At 47.8% G+C, this 19,187-nt stretch overlaps 3 protein-coding genes across 5 annotated transcripts; 2 read left to right on the forward strand and 1 right to left on the reverse strand.

The window, feature by feature from the left end:
- Positions 1 to 343: 343 nt before the first annotated feature.
- On the forward strand, positions 344 to 4,116 carry LOC136198442 (uncharacterized). Of its 3 annotated transcripts, XM_065988385.1 has the most exons (10): positions 344 to 1,171; positions 1,239 to 2,312; positions 2,392 to 2,531; positions 2,591 to 2,725; positions 2,792 to 2,926; positions 2,985 to 3,113; positions 3,159 to 3,284; positions 3,342 to 3,479; positions 3,532 to 3,582; positions 3,643 to 4,116. In XM_065988385.1, exons 4-10 carry the CDS (start codon positions 2,617 to 2,619, stop codon positions 3,903 to 3,905), a joined length of 951 nt encoding a protein of 316 aa, XP_065844457.1. In that variant the 5' UTR covers positions 344 to 1,171; positions 1,239 to 2,312; positions 2,392 to 2,531; positions 2,591 to 2,616; the 3' UTR covers positions 3,906 to 4,116. The 3 variants fall into 3 exon arrangements, with proteins under 3 accessions (XP_065844457.1, XP_065844455.1, XP_065844456.1); XM_065988383.1 differs by having other exon boundaries at positions 1,239 to 2,531; XM_065988384.1 differs by having other exon boundaries at positions 344 to 1,159; positions 1,239 to 2,531.
- LOC136198437 (uncharacterized) lies at positions 348 to 2,119 on the reverse strand. Its single transcript, XM_065988377.1, has 5 exons — positions 1,981 to 2,119; positions 1,480 to 1,919; positions 1,223 to 1,424; positions 927 to 1,105; positions 348 to 854 (listed from the first exon to the last, which is right to left on the reverse strand). Exons 1-5 carry the CDS (start codon positions 2,081 to 2,083, stop codon positions 495 to 497), a joined length of 1,284 nt encoding a protein of 427 aa, XP_065844449.1. The 5' UTR covers positions 2,084 to 2,119; the 3' UTR covers positions 348 to 494.
- A 6,048-nt stretch (positions 4,117 to 10,164) lies between the features above and the next one.
- LOC136198434 (uncharacterized) lies at positions 10,165 to 18,928 on the forward strand. Its single transcript, XM_065988374.1, has 28 exons — positions 10,165 to 10,189; positions 10,310 to 10,364; positions 10,607 to 10,681; positions 10,739 to 10,794; positions 10,853 to 10,943; positions 10,992 to 11,183; positions 11,575 to 11,710; positions 11,761 to 11,860; positions 11,917 to 12,022; positions 12,079 to 12,366; positions 12,959 to 13,345; positions 13,393 to 14,328; positions 14,377 to 14,620; positions 14,692 to 14,822; positions 14,886 to 15,338; positions 15,396 to 15,452; positions 15,510 to 15,947; positions 16,008 to 16,130; positions 16,191 to 16,787; positions 16,870 to 17,208; positions 17,283 to 17,461; positions 17,522 to 17,581; positions 17,642 to 17,726; positions 17,772 to 17,869; positions 17,920 to 18,134; positions 18,198 to 18,238; positions 18,288 to 18,384; positions 18,440 to 18,928. Exons 6-28 carry the CDS (start codon positions 11,090 to 11,092, stop codon positions 18,654 to 18,656), a joined length of 5,421 nt encoding a protein of 1,806 aa, XP_065844446.1. The 5' UTR covers positions 10,165 to 10,189; positions 10,310 to 10,364; positions 10,607 to 10,681; positions 10,739 to 10,794; positions 10,853 to 10,943; positions 10,992 to 11,089; the 3' UTR covers positions 18,657 to 18,928.
- Positions 18,929 to 19,187: the final 259 nt, after the last annotated feature.

The raw sequence follows: 19,187 nt of genomic DNA on the forward strand, positions 1-19,187 counted from the left end.
GAAAAGGATCTTCGCTCCGTTTCGCTGAGAATTAAACGCCGGCAATTGGGAACAAGTCGCCGCGGCTATAATTCTCTTCAATACGGGCGACTACAAGCGAGTTCGTCGCGAGAACCACTTCGATATGTACGCGCAGTCAGGCGATGCTCGACGAGTGGAAAGAAACGAATGGAAAGAATTAAGGCGACGATTTCGTGTATCGTCGAGGCGCTGATCGGAGCGAGAAGGAAGATGACGGCCTAGAAGGTTTTCTGCGAACAGATAGTAACGCTCGTCGAAGAGGAATTCCAGAAAAGAACGCAGAATCGATCGCCAGAACTGATCTCGAAGAATGTTTAGCGTGCGCATCGCGTGTCGAAGTTCTTTTTCCTTCACTGTCTGCGTTTTTCTGTGCGTTTAGCTCTAGAAGTTCAATCGACGAAACGGGCTAAGTATACGACCAAAAGAAAACTGGGAAAACTGCTAGTGAGACTCCCTGCATGACCCTGCTCGATCTACCGCTTTTTCTTCTTTTTCTTCTTCTCTTTTTGCTTCTTCGGCGTCTTTTTCTTTTCGTCGTCGTCTGAATCGGATTCGGACGACGAGTAAGTGAACGAGCCGCTATCAGACGAATCTGCGTCGGAGTCGAAACCGAACAGATTGGGCGCGTGTTTTTGAATTCCCGACACAAAATTGACGGCCTGCTGCACGTCGGCATTTTTCGCCAATCGAATATTGATAATCGTTCGCTCTCCCCACGGCGGCATTTTCACGCCGAGTTGAACATAGCGCTTATGATAAACTTTTCCAGCCGAGGCATCCTCCTCTACCTTCTCTGTACGTTCGTTCGAACCACCACAAGCTTGCATCATCCACTGCAAATAATATAAGTATTACGTATGCACTATGGAATGCGGTGCATGTTCTATATAATCGGTTTTATATACCTCGTTTATAAAACTGCAACATCCTGGAAACTCGTCGAATTCAGCCGAGGATTTGAACTCGACCGAACTGACAATTTCAGCACTCTTTATTTTGCTTAGAGGAATGGGCAGATAGACTGCGCTCGCTCCCTCGTTGTGTACGATTTTGTATTTCAGGTCTTCGTACACGAGATCTTTGCCTGGAAAGTAGAACGCAAAAAGAATTTTTGTCAGTTACGCATAAGCAGCGTGATGTGAGCCAGATTGTACGCATGTATTTATTTATCTATCTCTTATTATATACTTTTATTATTTACCTTTCCACTCGTTTAGGGACAGGAAGAGCAGCCGTTTTGACGTGAGCACGGCCGTTCCTTCAGGCAGAATGCTGCGATGAAACGTGCTTTTCTTATCAACGAAGATAACGAGGTGATAGGCGAGATCGATTGTCGGCGTCAGCAGTTCTTCGTAGCCGACTATTTTCAGCTCATTTTTGATATGACTCTGGTTGAGCTGAGCCTAACGAAACGGCATAGACAAAGACAGCCGCGGACCGGTTAATTCTCATCATTACCTCAATCGGTGGCAACCCAAAAGTATCGACTCTTCTGGCGAGATTCGACGATCTCGTCATCGCTTTGCGGACAGTCCTCGCCAAACGTTTGGAGACATTTTTCGGATGTTCTCTCTCCTCCGAGAAAAATTCGCACAACGCTTCTTCTATCTCATTCGGCTCGGTCGACTCCTTGATTTCGTCCCTTCCAGCTGTGAAGATTCCGTCGCCGTCGTCTCGGCGCCGCCAGTCGGACTCGGCCGACTCGCGCGTCGCGTACTCTTCGATCGCGTCGTCGTATTCGAGCAGGTAGTCGACGTTTTCCTTCTTGTCGGCGTCGGGCGCCAGCTTGGCGAGGTGATCCGCTCCTCCGTGTCCGGCTGTCGGTTCCTTTAAATTGACGAGTATGACGCCCTCGCGACGACGCCCGATGTCTTCTTCGACGTCGTAGAAGCTGAGGACTAGAATGAAATAAACGCGATACTTTTTATGACGTGTCGTAATCGTGGCGATCACTATCACCTCCCGACTTGAGTCTTTGCTTCTTCTTCGTCACTCGATCTCTTGCATCGATTTCGGCAACGAATTCGAAGTCTTGCACCAACCGACCCCGACCTTGTATCATATTGCGCACAGGATGTATATATGAAATGAAGTTAGAAAGAGCGTCTGCTATTCGCTCCGCGCGATCACCTTGGAGCGTCCGCTTTCAGTGTTTCTTTCAATGTGGTCAGATGACTCATTCGTCGTTCCTGCCCCTGCGGAGTACAGTGATCATTTCATGGCTCAAACACGAGAACTGGAAGCGGCCGCAGCAAGCGGTGATATCGTCGTCGATCCCGCCGATCCGTGCAGTAATGCTATAGCTATACTACATGTGTATAGAGAGTCGATCGTTTGACGTATTTGATTAACATCTGCTTGCAACGGCAGAGGTGTTCGAAGAACTTTTTAGAGAAGGCCAAGAGGCGTTTGCGAAGAGAAACTTCGTTGAAGCGGAGGGTATCTACCGACAGTGCGTTGAACTCGTGCACACGCTACCCAGTCAGTGCCGGACAGTTACAAGGCCACTGGTACCGAAGCGACCAGTTCGCTGTTTTGAATGCTATTCGTTATATGAACCTATACGTAGTCCACTTTGAGTTGGGTCGAAGCCTGATGACTCAAAGTTGGAGCAAAAGCGACGATTTTAAGGATCACTTTCGTCAAGCTCTTCGCTATTCGAGTTCGAAAAACGCTAGGAAGGCCCCAGAAGTAGGAGCAAAGAGTACGAAGCATATTAGTATTTTTATTTATTTATTCATTGGCTAACCTCTTCTGGTCTACTTTACAGTTTGCGTGCGACTTGGAAAGTGCATTTATCTCGAAGGGGAATTTCAGTACTTGCCTGAAGCGGAATCGTATCTGCAGACTGCCATGGCAGCGTTCAGACACTTTCACGGGCCCAAAAGTCGTGCTCTCGCATCAGGTACAACTATTTCTCTCAAATGCGGCTATATGTGTCGGAGAATTCTCTATCCGGACAGTTCATACCGCTTTGGGTCTTGTCTATTTGGACCAAGATCGTAGACGGGATGCTTCGTCTCAACTTACTTTAGCTGGAGACATTTTGGATTCGGCTTTTCTTAACAAGAAAAATCCCTGTTTTGCCGATTGTTAGTCGTTTGTTTTGCTTCAATTAATAATTGATTTTTTTGCAGATAAACGAGCGCTCGGACTTCTGAGAATGAAAGAGAAGTATTTCAGCGACGCAGCGAAACAACTAAGGGCTGCTCTCACGGTCTACAATGGCCTTTTCAAAGGCAATCATCCAATCATATCAATCGGTATAGGAAAATCGTGTAAATAATAATAATTTTGTCTCTTGATATTCTACGTTTTAGTTCAAATGTCTTTGGGTGTATGCCTATATCGTAGCGACAAAATTGCCGACGCCCACGTGATGCTGACCACCGCTTTTGATGTGTTTGACGAAACCGTATGCAATCCAGCTCCGAGATTCAAGTCGATCGCAGATTCAGGCACGCTAATGAAACTGAAAGCGATCTACTCCAATGTAAATAAATTTTTCAGGAAGAGTCATACTGGAAAAGTGCTCTCGCCAGATTGTGCGACGCCGACCGGGTTTGCGTTGATTGCCTGAAAGCAAATTTATGTCTATGAGTTAATAATACTGTTTTTTAGACGGAGATGGCTCCATTGACGTGTGTCCGCGTGACAAGGATCTTCGCGCCGTTTCGCTGAGAATCGCCGGCACTTGGGAGCAAGTCGCCGGCTATCTTCTCTTTAACACGGGCGACTACAAGCGAATTCGTCGCGAGAACCACTTGGATATGTACGCGCAGTCAGGCGATGCTCGACGAGTGGAAAGAAACGAATGGAAAGGCGGCGACTATAGCTTCTCTCGTCGAGGCGCTGCTCGGAGCGAGAAGGAAGATGACGGCTGAGAAAGTTTTTGGCGAGCAGGTAGTAGCGTTGGTCGAAGAGGAAATCCATAAGAGAACGCAGACCCAATCGCCGGAACTGGCCTAATCGGTGGGGATGGGCTTTCGGTTTTGGTGGGGACCGGGGGTGCATGTTATACGAGTTCTTGCGCATGTCAAATTGAAAGTACACGTAGAAAAATGGATGAGTGGACGGGAGTCGTTCAGCCTCGAACGACTTTCTTGTACGATCATCTTATCATTACAGATCGTCTTCTTCACTTGCTGATTCAGAAAGGACACCTGAGCCCTGACCAAATCGAAGAAATCAAAGAGAAGAAAACACGCGGAGAGAAAATCGACCTTCTCATTTGGAGAGGTGAGGCCCCTTTTGAGGGTTCACCACCACCCGGGCCACGAGATTTTTGCTCGCGACGAATGCTGCGAACGTTGCACGTCCGTATATATCTAGCCGAAACACGTCCTTCACTACAACCGAAACAAATAAGCTTGCTTCTCGTCTTCGGAGGCTTTTCTCCGACGCACGACAGAGGAAAGACGATCCTCGAAGTATATAGCGAAAGATAATTTTGGATCTTGCCAGTGCTCGATGGAGAACCAATGAGACCCGTCGACTGCACTGCACTGCCTTCGCTGTGACCTCAAACAGAACAATCAAAATGTGCCTGCAAGCTAGGCTTTCCTTCTGTTGTTCAATTCGAAAAACTCCATTTAGGGGGCCTCACTTTCGTGAAAACACCAGTTGCTGCGCAAAATTACTTCGAATTTCCTTCGAAAACCGGCAGTGCCGCCAATAAAGTCGCTCGTCGAAAACTTCAGTCAAAACGCTTGCTACACATGTAGTGAAGCGTTGTGCTTACCCCAGACTTCAGACTAGACTGTTTTATTATCTCTCCAACTACCCATTATCTATCCTCCCTCCCGTTAGCCCGGATTAGACCTTACTACACTACTACGGCGCCTACGAACTGTGTTCATCGCTGTCTGACGTGGCATCTAGGACGTAGTCTTCAAAACGCACTGGGAGTCGCGTGATCCGACGTGGTCGTTCGGGTGGTTCGTCTTCCCTTCCGATCGGTTCTGGTGTGAGTGGGGGTGGTTGCTGAGGGTGGACGTTGTCAGGGGGCGGGGCTACCGGACTTGCGATCGGTTGCGGTTGCACGTTGACGGCTGGAGTTGGTGTCGGAGCCGCTGGTCTTGCGATTGGTTGAGGCGTGTTGATTACAGGGCCGCTCGGGACCCAGGATATGACGTTCTCGAAGTCCGTTACATCTCCGACGTCCGTACGGTGTGGGGTTTCGTTCGCTCCGGTCCCTGGCTGTGGTTGCGAATGATTCGGTGTCGTAGGGGTTCCGAGTGTTTGTCCGTCGTTTGCAGCATCCGTCGTTGTCGTGCTGGATGTTTCGTCGTGCGGCGCATCGATGGGTTGATAGCACGGGCGTAAGCGGTCGTGATGTACCCATCTCCGTCGCCCTCCTTTGTGTGAATGTTGGATTTGGTAAACGTCATTCTCTCCTTGTTTTCGCAGAATTTTAAATGGGCCGTCCCATACCGAAAGTAACTTGTAGGCTTTTCCCCGCAGTCGGCCTGGATCATGCAGGTAGACGAGGTCGCCGGGCGAGTACAAACGTACGTGGGGTGTCACGCCTTGACGTTGTCGCTCCTGGGCCGCCGTCAAATTGGCATCCACTAATTCCCGTGCTCTAACCATCTCCGTGGATAACCGTTGAAGATACTCTGATGTATCCGTTGGCGGCGGGGTTGCGCAGCTGCACGCGACGTCGGTTGGCAGGCGGGGTTTCCTGCCGTATAGCAGCTCAAAGGGCGATGCTCCTGTCGAGGTTTGCTTTGCAACGCGGTAAGCGTGGAGCGCTGACGGTAGCCACAGATCCCAGTCGAGAGGGCGGTCCCCGCAGTACTTCCGGAGGATGCCGAGGAGGGAGCGGTTGAACCTTTCGACCAGGCCATCGCCTTGGGGATGATATGGGGTTGTGCGCGTTTTCTCTAATCCCATCATCTGGCACAAGTGGCGTATTACGCGTCCTTCAAAGCTTGGGCCTTGATCGGAGTGAAGTATTCGGGGAACGCCGTGTCGCGATACAATTCCGTCGTAGAGAGCCCGTGCCACCGTCTCGCTCTTTTGGTCTGCAGTAGCAAATGCTTCCGGCCAGCGGGTGAAGTAGTCGGTACATACCAAGACATATCGATTTCCCCGAACGGTCCGAGGAAGTTCAAGGAAGTCGATCGAAATCATTTCAAACGGCCCGCCGACGGGAATTGACCTCAAGGGCGCTTTTGGGCGAGGCGCTACGGCGTTCGCTCGTTGACAGGTCGAGCAGCGACGAATGTAATCGTCAACGTCGGCGGAAAAACCTGGCCAATAGTAGCGTTGCAGAAGTGTGTCGGTGGTTTTGCTGACGCCGAGATGACCGCTGAGAGGATCGCCGTGAAGTTGTTGCAAAATTGTTGGAACGAGGGCTTGCGGCACGACGAGGACCGACGTTGTTTCCAACCGGGCACCAAGACGACGGTTGCGTCGCAAAATGTTGTGGTCGTCGAGCTGTAGCTGGTCCCACAATTGCCGGTAGCGGCGATGTGCGCCATCGCGCCAAACTCCTTCTGCTGGTGGTCGTCCTTCGTCCGCTCGAAGGCGGGCAATCACAGTCGCTAAGACATCGTCGGCTTCCTGCATAGCGCGGAGTTCTGCAACGTTGGCGCTCGCTGGTATCGTTGTGACGGCACACATTCGCGACAGTGCGTCAGCGTCAACGTGCAATCGTCCTGGCTTGTACTCCACTGTGAAGGTGTACTGACTCAGGGTGTGCAGCCAGCGACCGACTTTTCCCGCGGGATGCTTCATCGTGTTCAGGTGGACTAGCGGTCGGTGGTCAGTCACGACAACGAACGGTGCTCCCAAGAGGTATGGGTGAAAATGCGCTGTACCCCATTTAATAGCGAGCAGCTCCTTCTCTGTTGCGCTATAGTTCGTCTCCGTAGCACTCAGCTTCTTGCTGGCGAAGGCAATGGGGCGTTCGTGGCCGTCGATAATTTGGGAAAGGACGGCGCCAAGTCCAACATCACTGGCGTCTGTTTTGAGCCTGAATTGTTCCGAAAAGCGCGGAAACGCCAGTACAGGGGCTTTGGTCAGCTTTTCCTTTAGTGTAGCAAAGGCACGCTCTGCTTCCGTTGTCCAGGTGAATTTGGAATGGCCTGTCGTCAAGTTGTGAAGAGGAGCGGCGATGGTGGAGAATCCAGGGACAAAACGACGATAGTACCCAGCAAAATTGATGAACGATCGTACTTCCGTTTTCGTACGCGGTTTGGGCCAATTCCGGACTTTATCCACTTTCGTCGGATCCGTCGCGATACCCTCAGCGCTGACGACGTGCCCCAGGTACGGCACCTCCGATCGCACAAATTGACACTTTTCCGTGCGTAATTTCAGCCCAGCCGTGCGTAGCCGCTCGAAGACTGCGCGTAGGCGGCAAAGGTGTTCCTCAAAGGTGCGTGAGTGTACAAGGACGTCGTCGAGGTACACCAGGCAGGAGTCGAGCGTGAGTCCCCGAAGTACAACATCCATCAGACGTTGGAATGTGGCTGGTGCATTTGTAAGTCCAAACGGCATCACTTGAAATTCGAAGTGGCCGCCGTTCGTCGAAAAGGCAGTTTTAGCCCTGTCTTCCGCAGCCAGAAGGACCTGCCAATAGCCAGAAGCTAAGTCCAACGTCGTGAAGAATAGGGCGCCTCCGAGACTGTCCAGGGTCTCGTCGATGCGAGGGATGGGGTACGCATCCTTCACCGTAATGTCGTTGAGAAGGCGGAAGTCTACGCAAAACCGGAACTTCCCATTTTTCTTCGTTACCAGGATGACCGGGGACGACCACGGGCTGCAACTCGGGGTGATGATTCCTTCATCCAACATTTCTTGGACTTGGCGATTTGTTTCGGCGCGGAGATGAAAGGGCTGACGATATGGACGTTGATGAATTGGGCGGTCCGTCGTAGTAACGATGCGATGCTGGCAAATATTAGTGCGCCCCAGATCGGACGGGTGGCGACTGAAAATGTCGTTGTATTCCATGAGGAGAGTCTCTAGAGCTGCACGTTGTGAAGGTGTCAGAGTGGGCGTGTCCGGAAGTGGCGGTATCCACTGATCGCGTGGCGACGTATTCGAAATAGGGGCTGTTAGTGTCGAGGGATCGATCTCTTCCGCCGTTCCGAGCCGCTTGCCTTTGTACAGTTTACGTTGTCCGCCCACATTGAAAACCCTGACAGGGATGATGCCAGTAGTGTTGTTGGCCAATGACGCGGCGACAATCAGGTCGTATTTCTCCGCCAGTTGCTCTGATGGTTCGAATAACAGCGGATGAGACGACGACGTGCAACGCTCCTTGGTATCGGGACAGATGACGGCACCGGCGACTATCATTTCCATCTGGCCGGGCGGAAACACGACGGACTCAACGAGTACGACTGAGTACAACGGAGACGACGGGGTCGGTGATGCGGGCAACAACGAAGGTGGGGGAGGGGCGATGAGTGGGTGGGAAAATCCCGACGGCAATCGTAATTGACGACGCGAGACGAGTAGATCAATGTCGTGTCGGGTGATGAAATCCGCACCGAGGATTGGATTGGTAGCGATCGGTGCGACACGAAAATAGTGTTGCGTTGACCACGTCCCGATTGTAAGTGGAAGATTCAGTGCACCGAGAACCGGGATGTTATGTCCGCTAGCCATCGATAACTGTTCGGTCGACTGTTGGATATTCGTCGGGGCGAATGACGGCGGGACGATCGAAACGGCCGCGCATGAATCGAGGAGGCACCGGCTCGAGTGGCCATTTACCATAGCGTCGACTTGAAAGACAGCGGCGGACTGAGGTGATACCGGTTGCAACGCGCCGACCGCGAAGGGTGGGAGTAAAGGTTCGTCGCGCGAAGGGAGCGGGTAACACTGTTGATGGGTGTCATGTTTTGCGCTAAATTTCGTGCACGTCATGCGAATATGTCCCATTTCACCACAATTCCAACAGCGGCGCTCTGCCAGGGGCACAGACGAACGTGGGGCGTACGGAACGCCAGACGACACAGCGAACGAAGCGTGAGCCGGTGACTCCAGGCGAATAACGCGGTTGAGAAGAGATGAGAGTAAGGTAGATTGTTGTTCGACTGCTTTCAACAAGGTGTCGGCAGGTGCGGCCGAGGCGATAAGTGAAGGTGGCACCGTTGAAGTGGGGATCGATTGTCCGCCGTCAGCGCGGCGACGTTCTTCGGCTAACTCGGCAGCGTTCACTTCCAGCGCAATGCGAATTGCGTCGTCTAAGCTCTTCGGGTTGCCGTAGCGAACGCGGAGACGGAGATTGCCGTCCCGAAGACCATCGAGAAATTGGTCGCGACTGAGCAGATCGCGTTGCGCGATATCCATCGTGGGGAAAGCTTGTGCGGCGAGGCCCCGAATCGCGTTCCCAAAAGCCAAAATACCTTCGTCGCTGCGTTGCGTGCGGAGCCGAAATGTTGAGCGTTTAACCTCGTGATGATTGGCTGGCAGGAAGCGATCTCGAAGAGCGGCGAGAAGCGTGGCTAACTGAGATTTCGTCGCCGGTGACAATGAACGCAGAGCTTCGCGAGCGGGGCCTTGTAACCGCAGCTGGAGCACGTGGCGGCTGGCGGCGTCGTCCCAGTGATTGAGCTGTGCGCAAGATGTGAAGTCTTCCTCCCAGTCTTCCCAGGATTGATCCGGAGCGGCGCGAAATGGCGGGGGGAGGAGAGAGCTGAAGCGAAGAGCGGCGGATGCGCCGCCGAGGCCGTCGGGCGGTTTCACGTCGGCGGGGTCGGGGGGCTGGTCTGTGTCGTTCGGCTGGTCGGTCATCGGACGGCGTCGAGATGAGGACTCCTGTCACCAGTGTAGTGAAGCGTTGTGCTTACCCCAGACTTCAGACTAGACTGTTTTATTATCTCTCCAACTACCCATTATCTATCCTCCCTCCCGTTAGCCCGGATTAGACCTTACTACACACAAGCAGCTCTGCCCTTACCCGGATATAAACAGAAAGAGCCCTACATACTCCCGCCGTGCGCGTACAGCTGCAGATCGCTCTCGTGGATATGCCTACAATGCAACGTATCTGCCTATTAGGCCTCGAACGGGTCCGACTTGCTCTTTTCGCTCGATCGTCAAACTCCCGGACAAATAAAAGAAGAAACACGATTCAAGGGCTCTCAAACAAGGACTTGACAGCTTTCAGCAGAAAGAAGAGTTTTCTTTATGGCTTATCGACGTCAAAGTACGACAGTGGGAGGGAAAAAGCACCCTTCGTGACGTTAGCGCTGACGGCGTAAAATATCGCGTCCGTTCTGTCCAGAGCCGTTTCTGTCGTAATTGTGACGTAATCTCTATAAACTAGATAAATGACGGCCTGCTGTAAGCCCTCATGTTATTCCTGAACGCCTAATAATTAGGTACGGTCTCAAATTTTTGCTCCAGAGCGTGTGTGCATTATGGACATTGGCGTGCTTTATTTTCGGATAGACACATGTACGGCAGGACCCGGCCCACATGTACTACTGTTTTTGACCTGTCTTGTAAGGGTGACACAGAGCTGCCCCTCCCTAATCCCAAACCTCTGCCCCTTCTACGGAAACTGTTTCCGTCATTCAGAAATCCGTTGCCTTTCTCATTGCTAACCGCCTCGTCGTTGTAGATGCCGACCTTCGCATGGAAAGTGAAGTCCATGGCCGTCTGTACTAAAAGATCGACGTGTGGCAATGCAATGTGTGTGAGTAACTCAATTTTATTACTTAGATTGCAAAGTGTTTGTGTCACTATGTTGCAGTGACCGCAACTTTGAACTTTGAACGTCATGGATGGCGAATTTCACGACGACAAAACGTAAGCACGGATGGCAGCTGCAGCGTAAACGACAGAAATTGACTACTAAAGATTCCAGTATAGTGTCCAGGAGGATGTTATTGTTCACTGGTGGCACGCAGCGGTTCAAGGATGTCGTCCATGAGGGGAAGTCATTATTCACTGCATAGGTATGCCCAGCTGTTCGTGATTGGCTGACTGCAACGTGGTGTGACTAGGGTGTGCCTGGGGACGATCACAATTAAGAGCGCTTCTGCGCCTGGAAAGATTTTAGTCGGTCATCTACTTAGTGAAGTGACGGACGGCTCGCCTTGCTATGGCGTCTTCCTTGCTTTGCTCCATTGTTCTTCTTCTTCGCACTGGAGTGTCTCGGTGGGCAAGTCTTCCCCAGGAGTACTTCGAAGTGAAAGGTAGAGTCGTAACTAAATCTTGTAGTGTACCTTGCGGATTCCAGTCTCCAAAACGACATCGCGAAACAGAATGTGAACGCGTAGCTAGCCTCAGCGAAAAAGCTAAAGGCTGTATACACTATGTCTATCTTTCTTCTGTTGATATTGTCGGGTGCCTTCCTCAGAGCTCCTCTCCCTCTCCCCATTCACTGTAAGTGAATTAGCATTAGTTATGACCTCAAAATAGTGGTCTTTCTCTTACTAACTACGCGTTCTTGTTTCTCGCGTATTTCTACTGCATTTGCATTCAACTTCGCTTGGAAGAGTATGAGTGCTTAGGAAAACAGGCGTATGGTTCCTATAACACTTAAAGTAATAATGAACAATTCCCGTCAGTAAGTACATGTTTTAGACGACGGTGAAAAAGCGCCAACGGGCAGATTTTTTCCAAGTTTCCTGTCTCCCAGAGAAGCACTACCATACGACGAACGCAGTTTTCTGCGGCTCTTTTCTCAACGCACTCGCAATATTGTCGACTGCAATTATAAGTAATAAAAATTTTAAGCTTCTTTGTCACGGCGGAATTCACTGTTTATAGGAATCCGAATGGCGTGCATCCCAGACTTGGGTTGTATGAAATTGAAGATGATTGCACTCACTTTGCACAGGCACCATTTTCAGAGTGTCACAAAGACGAGGTCTTGGCGACAGTCACTATATGGGCAAAATATTTAAGTTTACGTCGCACTCTTAGCTTCTTTATTTCTGCTCTAATGACAGCAAACACGTCGACGACGCTACCGCCGCTTCTCACTCTTTCACGGACAAGGAATTAAGCGCTATTTACCCATCATTTCAAGGTGAGTGCTTTAGCAGTCGATTTGTGTACGTAACAGCTTCATTTTTTTCATAATAGTGGTAGGCAATGCCTTCTCTCTCTATTTGGGAGTTGTGGCGTCTGTCTTCTACGCAGTTCCTGTCTTCTTTCTACCAGTCTTCATTTTTGTTTCGGTTTTTTCTTACGTTCATTCCCAAAAGCTTACCTCTTCAAAGAGCTCCCGTCTGACCGCGTTAGGGCCCAGAAAGAACCAATGCCAAACGATTGGATTTTTTCCGTTTGAGGTTTCATTTTTACTCGTCGTCGCCTTGTTTGTTACTGTGCCCTTCGCGAGATCCACTGAAGCAGTCGATCTAACTTGTGAAGGTGAGAAATGTCCGATTGAAGTTAATTTTTTAATTTTCCCGAGCATTTGTTTTATCCGTCTTTTTTATCTGCTGATTTACGGTAGCTAGGTATCATTTTTTGTTTTTTGTCAATTTTGTTTTACGACATTCGCGCGGTAATATTATTACGTGTCCTAAACTTTTTGTTTTCGACTTGTTTTTGTTCACTTTATTTCTTTGGCGGCGTGATCTTTTTGCGACTTCTTGTGTTTGCCTTGGCGTGTTAATGTGTGACATGTTTTGTTCGGGTTTTGCATGTATACGGTACCATATAGTACTGCGACTGGCTTTGCACGTTCATGTGACGTGTTACGGTTGCCTTTGTTAATTTTCGACGTGTTACTGTTTGGAAGGCAAATAGGCAAACGAAAAAAAGTCGCAAGAAAACAGTGCATGAACTAAACGTTTCAGGAGCAAACAATGCGTCGAAAAACGCGATAATTAATTATAGTAAACTAAAGTACAAAGATTTCGCGCAATAGCGAAAATTGAGAGAACGTATCGCAAGCGAATTAAAAAAGCCCAAAGCACGTTAAACAATGGTTGCGTTTAGCTGTTCTTAATTTTTATAGGATGTGAGCCTGGATGGATCTGCCACCTTTCTTCGTGTCTCAAAGTTTCGCTTGATCTTTTAACTTGGCCTCAAGCAGCTAAGGCGTGCTCTGAACATGAAGCCCATTTGTTGTCAATTGATAAAAACGATGAATCACTTTGGAAATTTCTAAGTTTGCGATATGGAAAGAAGAAATTTTTTATCGGATTAGTAAGGAGCGTCTACAACTATCGGTGGTCGGACGGATCGCCGTTTGTGTATTCAGACTGGGAACACTTGAAAGCTCACTGCGAATTGGAATTATGTACGGCCATCATTCCCAACAACAACAAGAACAAGGCCGTCATAACCTGGACCGCCGTTGCCTGCTTGTCTGTAAACGGACATATATGCAAGAAACCCAAAGGTGAGGCAAAATTGTTATTGCGAGCTAAACAGAACGTTTTTTCTCAGAGCCTATGAAAGACGAATTGCGACTTGCCGACGGCGTTAACCCCAATCGCGGTGTTCTGGAGATATTCCTAGGCGATGCTTGGACACGCGTATGCACGGTGAAAACCGGCTCCGATCTCAGTCAAACGGCCGCTGCAGTCTGTCGACATTTGGGTTATCCTGATGCTTTCTTTGCTCGTGCTTACAATCTCTCCAGAGGAGGAAAAAAAGCTAATATTTCTTATGTTATTGACGGTAAGGGAAATGATGCTAGTAGTTTTTCAAACAAAAGAGCGAAGTGCGGTTCAGAGTTACTTATTTCGTGTCGATCCGGTCTAACCCAATCTGTTCGGGTGCGGCTAAGTTCTAGCTCATCTCGGAGTCCCACGCAAGGTTATTTGGAAGTTTGGTTTCGAGGAAAGTGGGAAAGAGCTTGTGCAGATAGAATCTACAAACGGGATCTATTGGCTAATGCCTCTTGTAGGCAATTGGGATACCACCGAGGATCTGCTAGACCTCGTGGCTTTGGTGCACAAAATAGTATTTCACTTCGTTGTGACACAAATTCTTTTGATGAATGCAGATTCCGTATTCGTTTTTTTTGCCGCTGTTTCGTTTGGATTACATGCTATTATTCAAAGTTGCAAGTACAGCTGTTCGATACTTCTGATGAGATAGAAGAAACAGAGGGAAAAGTTCAAGTTTATTTTGAGGGAAAATGGACCATCGTCTGCAACGACGAATGGGATATGAATGAAGCTGAAGTTGTCTGTCGCCAAATGGGCTTCAAGAATGCTGTTTCGGCAAGCTCACGGCGCTCTAAATCAACTATAAGCAACATAAACCGTTGTTCGGTAAAAGTGCTTTGTAAAGGGAGCGAAAGGTCGGTTGAGGAATGCGAGCGCTTTCACATGCTAAGTCGATCGACTGCTGTAGTCGTTTGCAAGAAGAAAGAATGTAAACCAACGAATATTACGATATTTTAATGAATACTTCTTGTTTTAGATTGTCCCTTAGGATGGTCTCTCTATGCCGACTATTGCTATTCTGTTTCGGAGTTTCGTTCGAAAATGCGTAACAGTGGTAAAAACAGAAGACTATGCGGGCCGTTTAACAGTGCTAGCATTGACAGTCCTCACGAACACGCTTTTGTCCTGTCTCTTCTTTCTCCTTCTAAGAATGACATTTGGATAGGCGTGGGACGAACAATGTACGACGCATTCAAGTGGATCAATGGCAATCCTTTGAGGTGTTTGTTTGATTGTAATCGTGCTATAGTTACTAGTAAACTATCTACCTGTATGTTGCATGCATTTGCAGGTACGTCTGGTGGGCTCCAAGAGAACCGACGATTGATTATTACAGGTGCGTTGCGATGGACTCGCGCGATGGCTACTGGAAAACAGCAAATTGCTATCGATATAAGCATGTGCTGTGCAAAGTCGCTCTCCGTAAGATTTAGGGCACTTCCATCTTAGAAAGTCTGCTTATTTGAGATATTATTCTTACTTTAGAAGATATACCGAACGAATTGCGTCAGGAAGCCGCTCCGTCAGCGCATGGCCAGTGTAAAAAGGACGAACTCTTCTTCAGGAACGCTTGCTATTATTGGTCTAAAAACGATGATGAGCCTGTTTCACAAGAGCGCGCACATAATGAAAAGTGCCGAAGTCGCAACGCTACATTAGCTTCGATAAGCACCATACACGAAAACGCTTTCATTGCAGCAGAAACGTCAGCTGTTGCGGGGTCAAATTATTGGACTGGCCTCGTTTACAATATAACGTCTGTGCAAGGAGCTTTCAGTTGGCTTGATGCTACTTCCGTCAATTTCACGAAGTGGGGAATGTACGAACCGGCGTACCAAAAAGAAGGAAGCCAGAGCTGCGTTTTGTTTCGGTCAGACGGGCGTGAGTTTGTCTGGTCTGTTTCAAACTGCTCTTCTAAGGCTTCATACGTCTGTAAAAGTAATTTGACAGATACGCGAAGAGCAGTGTTAATTAATTTACCTCTCCTATCTAAAGGAATGCTGACCGAATCAGACAAAATTAATTTGACTACATCAGACACTTTACGTGGATGTCAGTACTTAAAACATTTACTGTGCTTTAATTTAATTTCTTTATGTTTATGTCTAGATTATTCCTACACGTGTCCTAACTGCTGGACAAAGTTCGGCAGTAGCTCTTGTTTCAAGCTAGTTAAAACGAAAAAGACATGGCGTGATTCTTTGACTGACTGCGAAAACTTAGAAGAAGAACGCATTTTTGCCAGAAATATTTCTTTTCACAGCTCTCTTGCCAGAATTATTTCTGATCAAGAGCAGCACGACATAAGTGCAAACCTTATCGACATAGGAGAGGCTTGGATTGGACTAAATGACATTGTCGATGAAGGATTTTACGTTTGGAGTGACGGTTCTCCTTTGATCTATGTCAACTGGGATTTTTCGGAAGCTGGCAAAGAGTCTTTTTTACGAAAAGATCACGATTGTGTAGCTGCAACAAAAAATTCTTGGAAAACGATGCTCTGTGCTGAGAAGAAGTCTAGCATCTGCTTCATTCCGGCAATTCTGGGTATGCATGCCAAACGCGGGTAACAAGTATGCAGTCATCTACCCTGTGTACATTCTTTAGATTATGATGAATGCGACAACAACACTGATATTTGTCACGTCAACGCGACCTGCAAAAATACTTTGTCATCGTATAACTGCACCTGCAAACATGGGCTTACAGGAAATGGAACTGCGTGCGAAGGTATTTAATCGAGACTTTTGTAATGCCTCTGACAGATAAGTTTCATTGGTTCTGGTTCAGATGTAGACGAATGTGTCAGCAACTGTAACGACGACGGTCAGCAATGTTCTAATATATTTGGGTCGTACGAGTGCGTTTGCAAGAATGGCTGGACTGGAAATGGCAGTCGCTGTTTTGATTTGAACGAATGCATTTCCAATAACAATTGTCATTTAAACGCAGAATGCCTAAACGTTGCTGGCTCTTATAAGTGTGAGTGTCAACCTGGCTGGACTGGAGACGGTAGTTTTTGTGTCGATTACAACGAATGCGAAACTTCGGACCAATGCCATCGGGGAGCGAATTGCACAAATCAGGAGGGATCGTTTCTGTGTACGTGTTTCTCTGGCTGGTCAGGAAACGGTTTCTCTTGCGACGATGTCAACGAGTGCAAGATGAACAACTCATGCCATTCACATGCAAGATGCAAAAATGAACAGGGCCACTATAACTGTACTTGTCTACAAGGCTGGAGTGGAGACGGATTCTCTTGCAACGACACTGATGAATGCCTCGTACAAGGATTGTGTCACCGTTGGGCAAATTGTACGAACACAAAAGGATCGTATGAGTGCCAGTGCAAAAGCGGATATGCTGGAGATGGAATCAATTGCGAAGGTAAGAGCGCTGAAAAAGCCTCATTTGATGTTATCAAGCAGTTACACGTATGTACAGAGTTCTTAATATTTCCTTTTTTTAGATATTACTGTCATATCGAATTCCCACTGGAAAATCATTCTTTCAGTCATCAGCTCTTTTGCATTTGTCGCGTTTGCTGTCATCGTTTGTGTTGTCTATGCCCGCCACGATGCTTTTCGCATGCAAACTCTCGCATCGGACTTCGTCGAACCGCCGGACGAATGGGAAGTCAACCTAGGCAATATGACTTTGCTCGAGAAGCTAGGTGGTGGCTTTTTCGGCGTTGTGTATAGAGCGTATCTTTATCAGAGTTCATCTGGGGGTTCGTCGAGACAAGCTCGAAAAGAGAAGATTTCTTTCGAAAATGAAAAGTTGGTTGTCGCTTGTAAGATGCTCAAAGGTATGTACGCCTGTTTTTCTATTTATTTTAGGTTTTTACTTATGATCGAGTCTATAAATATTTGTATTTTGTAGGGAATAGCCTGAGAGAGGAGGACTTACTGGAAGAAATTAAACTGATGAAACGGATCGGGCAGCACTCGCACATCGTCAGCCTCCTGGGATGCATAACCACTTCCAAGCCGTACTGCCTCATTGTCGAGTACTGCATGAACGGCGATTTACTTAACTATCTTAGAAAACGAATACCTAATGTTTGTTAGCCGACTGTAGACACCTTTAAATTAACTAATTTCAGTATTTCTTTGCCTCAGTCTGTAGATCATGAAGCACAATCGAATGAGATGGTGTCAATCCTTGATAGAAAAAGCGAAGTACGTGAAATAGCCGCTTCCTCCTAAAACAGGTGAAATTTTATAATATAATGGTTTTAGGATCATACGCCCACGCCTTTTTCCGATTTTGACATACATGGGGATGAAAATGAGGATTTTATTGAAGTTAAAGATACCGCTGACGGTAAGGATTTGGAATATAGAAAGACAGGCATGCAGGAAGTGTTAGATTCAGGTGAATGTGGTGAGAAGAAGAACTTTGGTATCGGGGACGAAATGAAATCTCGCGATTTCCTATCGTTTGTTTGGCAAATTGCATCGGGAATGGTGCGCAATGGCTAGGATAATTGAACGTACTTTTGAATTTAAAGTGTTAGGAATATCTGGCAGGAAAAGGGTTGGTTCATCGCGACTTGGCCTGCCGGAACGTTCTCGTTTGCGAAAATAAACTACTGAAAGTATCCGACTTTGGACTAACGAGATCCGTCTATCAGGACGGTACCTATTGTCAAAAGACCACAAGATGTCTCCCACTGAGATGGATGTCTATCGAAGCCATGACTCACCGTCTCTTCTCCGAGCAAAGCGACGTGTAAATTTTTCTTTTTACTTATCTGAGTTCTTGTTTTATTTCAACGGTTTTTCAATTATATAGGTGGTCTTTCGGAGTTGTCATTTGGGAAATATTTACTCTGGGTTAGCTAAGCTGTAACTTTTTTTTCTGTTTGAGACTTGTGCATTTTAGGTTCTTTTCCCTATCCTTGCGTCTCGAGTGCAAAGCTTCTGTCGTATTTGCGTAGTGGAAACCGATTGGCACGCCCCAAGGATTGCTCCTTTGAGCTGTTAGTCTGGCATTCTAGTATATTGTTTAATGATCTTGTGCTCGTTTATCCTCAGGTACAGGACGATGTGTGCGTGTTGGCGCAACGATCCAGATCAGCGTCCTGTGTTCAGTAGTCTCACGCAGCTTCTGGGAAACATGCTCGAATTCGAGAGTCACAGAAAGTACATCGTTTTTGATACATGTACTGCCAGTATGGAATCACTGAGCGAAGAAGGTAAGTCAGGGAGCAGTGATGAGACTTTTGGTGTCAATTCTGAACGGAGAGAATGATTTGCGGCGACGAAGGTTAAATCAGGTGTCATGTTGTTGCTTCCCCTATGCATCGTAGCCCATCTCGTCAATTAATTAAAACGGTCGTTTAATTAAGACACGCAAGAATGCCATTGCCTAAATCATGCCTAAATTTACTTTATGACATGTATCGTAGTTTTTCTGTCCTCGTGTTGCATGCACATGCATGATAGTGCTTCTTGGCTAGAAAGGAGTTTTTCCATTGTTAGTGCTTGTTTCTTGTTTTGCTGTTGTTTATGATTGCCGAAAAGTCATGCAAATCAAAAAGTATTTTCATTATTTCATTTGCCCTACCAAATCCGGCAGGTTTATTGGGTTCCCTGCACCAACATAAAAGAGCAGCGACACAGCACGGCTAAAAGGATAAGACGGGACTTTCAAAATATCTGGTCACGTGGTGAACGTAAAGGTTCTTCTGTCTTTCCTCGGGCAAAAGTGTCACAGCATGCCTGTACCTGATTATATCGAAAGTGAGTAAAAAGATTTTTTCTGTCTTCTAAAATCGGTTGG

The sequence above is a fragment of the Oscarella lobularis genome, chromosome 19 (assembly GCF_947507565.1).
Source record: "Oscarella lobularis chromosome 19, ooOscLobu1.1, whole genome shotgun sequence".
Lineage (NCBI taxonomy): Eukaryota > Metazoa > Porifera > Homoscleromorpha > Homosclerophorida > Oscarellidae > Oscarella > Oscarella lobularis.

What these genes read in the sequence shown, in the direction of transcription:
- LOC136198442 (XM_065988383.1), top strand. Translation starts at nt 2,617, where the DNA reads ATGACTCAAAGTTGGAGCAAAAGCGACGATTTTAAGGATCACTTTCGT. An exon ending in AAATCCCTGTTTTGCCGATT is followed by an intron (nt 3,114 to 3,158) that starts GTTAGTCGTTTG and finishes ATTTTTTTGCAG; the next exon opens with ATAAACGAGCGCTCGGACTT. An exon ending in TCATCCAATCATATCAATCG is followed by an intron (nt 3,285 to 3,341) that starts GTATAGGAAAAT and finishes TCTACGTTTTAG; the next exon opens with TTCAAATGTCTTTGGGTGTA.
- LOC136198434 (XM_065988374.1), top strand. Translation starts at nt 11,090, where the DNA reads ATGGCGTCTTCCTTGCTTTGCTCCATTGTTCTTCTTCTTCGCACTGGA. An exon ending in TCCTTGATAGAAAAAGCGAA is followed by an intron (nt 17,582 to 17,641) that starts GTACGTGAAATA and finishes TAATGGTTTTAG; the next exon opens with GATCATACGCCCACGCCTTT. An exon ending in TTCTCCGAGCAAAGCGACGT is followed by an intron (nt 18,135 to 18,197) that starts GTAAATTTTTCT and finishes TCAATTATATAG; the next exon opens with GTGGTCTTTCGGAGTTGTCA.
- LOC136198437 (XM_065988377.1), bottom strand. Translation starts at nt 2,083, where the DNA reads ATGATACAAGGTCGGGGTCGGTTGGTGCAAGACTTCGAATTCGTTGCC. An exon ending in TTGGGTTGCCACCGATTGAG is followed by an intron (nt 1,425 to 1,479) that starts GTAATGATGAGA and finishes CCGTTTCGTTAG; the next exon opens with GCTCAGCTCAACCAGAGTCA. An exon ending in GTCCCTAAACGAGTGGAAAG is followed by an intron (nt 1,106 to 1,222) that starts GTAAATAATAAA and finishes TCTACTTTCCAG; the next exon opens with GCAAAGATCTCGTGTACGAA.